The sequence below is a fragment of the Nicrophorus vespilloides genome, unplaced genomic scaffold, assembly GCF_001412225.1.
Source record: "Nicrophorus vespilloides isolate i.1.1-1 unplaced genomic scaffold, Nicve_v1.0, whole genome shotgun sequence".
NCBI classification, from domain to species: domain Eukaryota; kingdom Metazoa; phylum Arthropoda; class Insecta; order Coleoptera; family Silphidae; genus Nicrophorus; species Nicrophorus vespilloides.
In genome coordinates, this window is record NW_017098214.1 from 38,916 (window position 1) to 47,299 (window position 8,384).

The 8,384-nt window shown below is 39.3% G+C and overlaps 1 protein-coding gene across 3 annotated transcripts in view; it reads left to right on the forward strand.

The window, feature by feature from the left end:
* The window catches only part of LOC108561940, a gene marked incomplete at its 5' end in the record, with an annotated part of 46,035 nt that overhangs the window by 35,380 nt on the left and 2,271 nt on the right, over nt 1-8,384 (forward strand). Inside the window, 10 exon segments of one of the 3 annotated variants that reach the window (XM_017920092.1) lie at nt 514-658; nt 719-846; nt 1,752-1,952; nt 2,343-2,573; nt 4,088-4,328; nt 4,387-4,524; nt 4,652-4,857; nt 5,277-5,534; nt 5,802-5,866; nt 6,702-7,055. In XM_017920092.1, the coding sequence (XP_017775581.1) occupies nt 514-658; nt 719-846; nt 1,752-1,952; nt 2,343-2,573; nt 4,088-4,328; nt 4,387-4,524; nt 4,652-4,857; nt 5,277-5,534; nt 5,802-5,866; nt 6,702-7,055 (1,967 nt within the window). 3 annotated transcript variants of the gene reach the window in all.

Here is an 8,384-nt window from a genome sequence, read left to right on the forward strand (position 1 = left end):
TTTGGGGTAATATTTATGATGATAGCAGCTGATTACTTTTTTGATCATGATACATTTATAGATGTATTGCTTCAATAATCGGGATTAGTACTAAATCTAGGTAACTGCTTCCACCAATTAGTCCTTATTAACTGAGATTGATTAAATTTGCATATTCAATGAGGGAAAACTTCCTTTTGGTTTTCACGAGAAACGATAATGAATTTAACGAAACCCGGACGTATGTGTGTAACATAGATCTTCTTGTCTATCTGCTAATACAAAGTTCTGCGTCTTTTCCTTTTTCTTGCGCCTTCTTCCTACGTTTCCTTGTAACGCGTTCGTGCGCCGGAGAGGCTATAAATTTCGAGCCGATGCGGGGCTTCCGCGATCGTGATAAACGTATATCCTCTTTTATTTTTTCTTTTTCATTCAACTTTTCTTCTATTTTATTTCAACCCTTCTTCGACCGTTGTTACCGACACCCCCGGAAACGTCTAATTATGAAGGCAAAACTTTCACCGCTTGTTGCAGAAAAAGATCCGTATCCGGTGGACGCGCTGCCCACTTGCAATCACGCTCTCTCCGTCTGTCAGCAAGAGCGCAAATGCATAAAACTCTACGACGACTTCAAGGCCAACTGCAAGGTGAGGGACAGTAAGTGCCGTATGGAAGACAGGTGAGTTTTGATGATCAATCGTTTGAATTGTTTTTTTGGAGAGGTTGTTTTTGTCTACAGGGGGTTATGCCATGAAGCCTGGTCCAATCTTCGGAGGTCTCCTATGTTTGGTTGCATTTGCCCTAACAACCATATGAAGAAGCGGTGCGACCGCATCTTCAATATGGTAAACCACAATCCTTGCGTGGGTAAGTGCCTTCGTCCTGGCAGTACACGTCCTTCCACGCCAACATCCCGCAGAACGGATGACGACCTGTCGTCCATTTCTAGGTTTAAGTAACACACAGATCCACGGGGAAGCATTTGTCGTCGACGGTTGTCCATTTAGATCAGAGGTGTCAACAAATCAAATATGCATTAAAATCTATTTTTATTATAAGATTATAATTGACGTTTGTATACATAATAGATGAAATTCGGTTTAATTGACACCACTGATTTAAATTGTTCATTTTAGTTGCTGGAAACACATTTACTAGAGAAAAAAGACACACACGCAGCGGAATACCATGGTTATAAACGAGTTTCCATCAAGATATCGAACGCATGTTACTGTTTGCTCTCATTCCTCTATATATATATATTTTTTCACGTTGATCCAGTTTTCGGGGTCCAGCGACGGATTAAATGTTGCATGACGATCGTTACAGTATGCCGCATACGTGAATACGAGGACCGAATATATTTGCATAATAACATTTTGTAAAATGCACTTCTGGACTTCACAAGCCTTCCTCCAGAATCAATCACACTGCAAAACTCCTGTCCAGTAGGGAGTCCCTCTACAAAACCACACATACACGATACACCACACACAGGACTGAACGAACAAAAATAAAGAAACAAAATCAACAATGAACACCCCCTTCATATGTCTGCACATTGCATGCAACTTGCGAAGTCTCTTTTTATCTCTCTCTTTCTCTCTCTCTCTATTTCTCTCTTTCACACTATCTATATCTATTCAAGTGCAACGATGTTGATTATCGTTGTTACCTTGTCTTTCTTGTTGGCTCCTCTTCTTCTGTTGGTAAATGCCATTTATGCGCTTGACCCTCGCAGATAGCGTTCTGTTATAAAATTTATGTTTCAGACATACTTCCGCTAAATCCCGGCCCCGAATCTGATAACGATGCACAGCCCCCTTACGATCCTGATCAGGACTTTTTCCGGAACTTCTGGTCACCACCCACAAACCTATATCCATTCTTCCTGATCACTCCTAGTTCGATGCCCCCAACGCACGGCACTGCTCATGCCTCCAGCACAAATAGCACGCACCGCACTGGCACAGGTAACAATTAGCACCAACATAGTAATTTTTCAGACTAAGCCTATATTGTGATTATTCTTATTATTAGTACTATTATTATTATTGTTGTTGTTATTACAGTAAACGCGATTAACTGATTTCACGTACTTTTTGTTTCATCTCAAGTAGTCGTTGTGAAGTTGTCAAAATTATCAAATATTAAAATTGTAACTGTAATTTTTACATTAAAACTTTATATTTAGGATTGAATTGGTATCGGTAACATCGCAACGATCTTGAGGATTATTTAATTTGTTTGTTGTACATCATCCATTCTTTGATTCGATTTGTGTGTGTGTGTATGTATCTTTCATCCACACTGAGTTGTTGAGTTTAGCCGTCACTGATTCGGACTACTGGGCCTCATTTCAGTTAAGGTGATTTCAGCTTCGGAAAATGCGTCTGCCTCATTTGACTACGGGCTAGGCAATTCCATAGTCGAAAACCCGCTAGTAGACGCGGCCAACGGGCTCGACGCACACGCAGACAACGATCACATAACGGTGACCGTATTAAAGAACAAGGGCAAGGGCCTTGCGAACGTCTCGCATTACGAGGAAGATTTGGAGGGCCACGTCAGCGTGCAACATCAAAAGTACCCAAGTACGTATTCCAGCGCCCAGGCTCATTGCGGCTTTGACGAGAAGCAGACAAATGAATTAACAGCTCATAACGATAACGGGCCAGGACATCCCTTGCACATCGACATACAGATAGAAACAAAGAACGAAATTATAAAACCGGATTGTTATTTTATATAATTTTTCTTGATTTCGCTTCGTTTTTACATGATACATGATACAACGCCGACGTTCCGGTATGCAAAAATATCATCGTCTGGGTACTTTATCAGCAAGCAGCTACTGGAGGTGCAATTTTCCGCATTCACCTGGCGCTTCATACGGGAAATTCTTAAATATTGATATTTATGGCCGTATTCGAGTCCTGTCAGTGCTTTATAGTAGTATGTGAGCATCGTAGAGCCGCCATGAGCTTTCCCTATTTATGTACCGAAGTACACGAATAGTACAAGGCGCTATTCACTTGCAGCCAGGCCGAATTTATCGTCGGAAGAATGCCCCAACATCGTTAAGCTCGGTCTGGCTAGAAGTGCATGCTGTCAACCAGAAAAAAAAAGAACTTAAGACAAAAAAAAACAATCGATATATTTGAAACCCATATTGTTTTAACATTTAGCATTTTATGAGAAGTTTTGATCTAGAAGTTGTGCACAAGGTTGATGCACTTTGAAAGCCAACCCCCCTTTGAACCCCCAGACCTCCCCCCAGCACGTAGAACCATAAATGCATGGTCTCTCTGTTTGGGGAAATAATTCGAACGCACGTACTATATACTTGTTTGTGTTTATATTGTTTGTTTCGTGCATACTTTTCTCATTGATTTTTCTTTACTCATTTACTGTTGTCTTTTCATTTCGCATCAGATGCTAAATGCGCAGTGTTTTTGTTTTTCTCGTTTGGTTTTCATTTTCTACTTCCTCTTTTTGGTTTCTTGTTTTCTCATACAAACCTCCCCTTCCGTCCATCACGATATTTGTGTTCAAATAAATGAGTAAATAAATATTTATACGATTGCACCCCCCCTTCGACAGTCCACCCTTTTCGGTATGACATCTAACGAGACTCGGCGGATTCAATAAATTATTTCCATTCAATTGACCGAATTCACATCTGGGGACTCCCTCCATATATCTACTATACGTACACAGAGTCGAAGTAAAGTTCGGAAATGCATGTTTGTACATCTGATTCTATCTATTTGCAAACACAAACTCTAGTCAGATGCCATCTACGCAAAGGAATAAATCTTAAACTCCATCAATTACCAATAGAAATAGCTCAATCAATACTGAACATTGCTTATAAGTATAAAATAATTTCATTTTTGTTTACATATTTCAAGTTTGAAAATTTTTATATTAGTTATAAAAATACTTATTCCATTGTTGAGATGTTATCTGAAACTACTTTAAAAAATCGTCGTAAATTCAAATAAGTGCATACAATATAAATAAAGAAAATATGCCCAAAAACTTGACACACGATCGTCCAATGATCCGGATAAGGCAAGGCTTTTCAGGGGCGCATTCCTTGCAGGTTCGACGGATCACGGTCGCGGCGAAGGCAACGAGGTCACAAAAGTTGTGTTCCAGAGCACTTGCCATGTGGCTATGGATAGCTGCAACAATAACTACCATTGCCGAATGGCGTTAGCACCGATTTTACACCACTGCGATATGTCCAGATGTAACAGGAACTCTTGCATGGAAGCTCTACAAGCCTTCTATCGCAAGCCAAGCTTACCGTGGAACATCGAGATAGCATTTTGCCTCTGCAAGTAAAGCCCTTCGGAGTCGTCGGCTTGTCTTCTTTCTGTACCTAAATGTGTTTTGCAGGAAAACCGACAACAAGCACGATGCATGCATGGTGGCACAGGAGAAGCTGCATCCGGTCTGCGCGCAAAGAATTGAAGGATCCCCTCAGCCCACTTGTCTTTCGCTCGCTGAGGTTTGCAGGGAGAACAAGGAATGCAGGTCCGTGGAGAAAATTAAAACGGAAACGAAGAGGGCGAGGGAGAGCCGTAGAGAATTACGAACTCGCACTTAAACGTTCTTTTTTTTTCTCATTCATTTTTTTTTCTCTTCTTTTCTTTTCTGCCAGGACTCGACTGGAGTACTACGAGCAATCCTGTGCCGTGGATAGCGTCACGAAGAAATGCGCAGGATCTCCGAAAAATTGCAGGATGGCTATGCTAGGTATTCTTGGCACCGACCTCAGGACTACATGTGCCTGCAAGGGCACGGATATGACGCAACTCTACGAGTGTCTTGGATGGCAAAGGCTTCTATGGGTTAACCCATGCGTTGGTACGATTATTGAAATAAATAATTTCTTAGATTTAATCAAGTATAACGGTATCTTTACATGACCAACAAGATATTAAGTAGAATTCTCTTCATTTTTTGGTTAGTCTTTAATTTTTGTTGATCTTAAAATTAGTTAAAAAAGAAACTTCACTGACCATAGTATTCTGTTCAAAGCTGTATATTTGAAAATTACAATTTTTGCAATTGATAATTACCTAGCAGGACTTGGGTCGTTGCATATGCAATGCTCCATGGGGCAATATAAGCATTCCCCTTTCAAGAATTTATCTGTGACAACTTTTGCGTCTCGCAGGCAGCATAAATTTTCGGCAACTCGTTACTTACGCTGCTTCCATTTCGTTCTTTTTGGTTCTTATTTTGTGGGCATGTATGTTTGAAGGATTGCTTTTGGTTTGCAGTGGAATCGCAGAAAGACTTCCACATGAAAAAGGCAGCCGAGTTGGCGCTACTGACGACCACGACGACGACACCCAGGTCCATCACCAGGGGAACTCCTCCAGCCAGACCGAGCTACACCCTGGGTCATCAAATAACGATTATGAGTGCCACCGAGGCACAGTTGCAGACCAGGGAGAGCACGACTACGTTCGTTCCACCTCACACCACGACCACGACAACCACTACGACGACGATGGCGACCACGACCATCCCCCCAAGTAATTTCAATTACAACCATTAAACCGAGTTACGGTTATTAAAACGAAACGAGGTATAAACTCGTCACCAACCCCAAACCACGCAGACGACCTTCGCACTTTTGTTTTCGTCGTAATTGTGGCCACCTCCAATTAATATAATGGGATCCCGACGCGGTCACATTTAATCTGCATTTTCTTTTCATTATCCTGTTCTGTCTACACACATATAACTTCGTTTTTTTTTGTGTCTACATTTGATCTAACATAAAATTTTATGTTTCGCAGAATACTGCGTGGTTCAAAGGCCGCAATTTCCAGATCAATACATCAAGGAAGGGACGTTCAAACGCGTAAGTAAATTTTACGATTTTGTGTGTGTGTGTGTTTTGTTAGTCGTCCTTCGCCCTACCGTTCACGAATTATTTGACCACGCACGTTGATGTAATGCGATAAACCTAACATGTAACATTTGGAATCTACATAAATCGATAGCAAAAAAAAAAGTGCGCACCTTAATTTCAGAGTAGCCGAAGAGAAGAAGAGAAAAGTCGGTATGTTGGGGGGTGGAGGAATTGAGAAAACGAGTAAAGTAAAACAGGGAAGAGATGAAGAGGAGGCCGATGCCTACCAACAAAAGAAACTTTCAACGAAGTTTCGCGTATATGCAGAAGGTAATTCCATCGTTTTTTATTATTCTTGTTCGTTGCAAAGGAAATAATGTGATGAAAATACTATTTGCATTGTAGCGTGAAAACTAAAAGTAACATAATTCGCTTTGCGAAAAAGTTTGGAGGCGCTATGCATTTCTTGCAGCAACCTTGCGTTTTTTACTTGAACTCTCTTCGGCTCTTTTATTCCATCGAACGGATTTCCATTAGACCTTATTTAATACTTTCGCGCGGAATTAAAATCTTATTTCCTTCGAACTTCTTTTTTTTATTCTACTTCTTCCTCTTCAACACGACGCGAACGGTAATGAAATGAACAACAGCGACCAGACAACCTCTCTTTCCAACCTAGAAAAACCAATGCAGGATTCTTCTTCCAATCCATTGCGATTCCTTCCAACCGTTGGCTAAACTCGTTTGCCTCGGGATTCGAGTGGCTAAGTCTGAGCGTCAACCCTATCCTCCTTCTTCTTCCATTCGTTTTTTTTTTTAATTTTTTTTTCTCTGTTCATTCTAGATTTACCACGAGGATGAGTACGAATGTTCGGATGTCTGCGAGTGTGAAGTGGGCGAGAAGCTGGCGTGCAAGACGATTTGTATAGACCGGATGCCGTGCAAAACTGAGTTTGCATTTTATAATCACGCCGCCCCCGCTTACCAGGCGTACAGGGGTCGGTGCTTGTGCTACTCGGGACGTTTTATCTGTATGAAACCTGCTCCTAATGAATACAGCCTGCCCCAAGGAGTTTTCCTATTCCTTGGGTACAGCGAGGTTGATGAGCGTGAACTCAATAAAAATCATACTAAAGTTGTAATCCAGGACGTCGTCCGAGCTCTGCAGGAATTCATCTTGGAGGAGGCCACTAACGGGGTGAGTCCCATAAAGATTAACCCTCTTCCATCTAATTTATACATTCGCACATACACACACTCACAAAAAAAAGGAGAACACATAACATTTCAGTTACCCATCGGAATGTAGGCCGCACGAACGTCCTTACACCCCCTCACTTTTTATTACCATCCTTGCCCACCCGACGTACATAGTGTTTCTCCAAATTTATGCCAACAATAAATTTAATACTGTTTTATTTTTATGCATCACGGTTCCTTTTTTTATCATCACATAACAATATTTTTCATATCGTTTACCCAATTTAAAGGCAAATAAATTTTCTTTACATTATCAATTTCAAACATTTTTAAATTACATAATTATACATAATTACATTACATAAAAATATATTTTTAAATTTAAATTGTAATTGTACTAAGATTTAATTATACGAAGCTTTCTCGGTTTTATCGAGAAAACGTTGCAAAACTTTTATAAAAGTTTTGTGCAAGACTTAAAGTTTTCATTATTTTCATTACATTTAATTGCATCCACTTTTATGAGCAAATAATCCACTCCTTAACTTTCAAAACTATACATTTACCTAAATTAAAGTTACGACTGATTTCAAATCAAAATCACCATTGAATTTCTACCTGCAACTCAAACAATGATAACAAAAGTTGTCGACTTTATGTTTACTAAATGTACCCCAAAGTTATATAATTCCTTATGCTTCTTAATTTCAATTAATTTCCCAAGTCCGTTTCTACTCGCCTCGGAAAGATTTTCTCTTTACAAACACTTAAATCGAAATATTAAGTTCTTATAAACAGTAAGAAATAAAGTTACCAATTTGAATCATAAAATATTTAAAGTATTTTTCTTTTATATAAATTCAAACAGTTGCTTTCACTTTATATTTCCATAAAAAACATATTTTTACTAGTTTAGTTTCAAAGTTTTAACAATTATCATTTTATTATAAACGATTTTATTGTATAAAGACAAAAATCATTATGTTTTTGCATATTCCAAATAACATATTTCATATTAGAAACTGTAAAAACTGAAAAAAAATACGAAAAAAAATGTTCATAGCAGGCGAGTTCATGACAACACTAAGATGTATGTAGGCTTGTTGGAAAGGAAAAATATTCAGCTTTCATACGAGTGGTCGATGATGTAATTATCTTTAGGGGTTGTTGAGAAATTCACGAAAAACTGGAAAAACTGAAAAAAATACGAAAAAAACAGCTCATAGCAGGCGATTCGATGAGAGTACAAAGATGTATGTAGGCGCGTTGGAAAGGTGAGATATTCAGCTTTCATACGAGTGGTCGATGATATAATTATCTTAAGGGG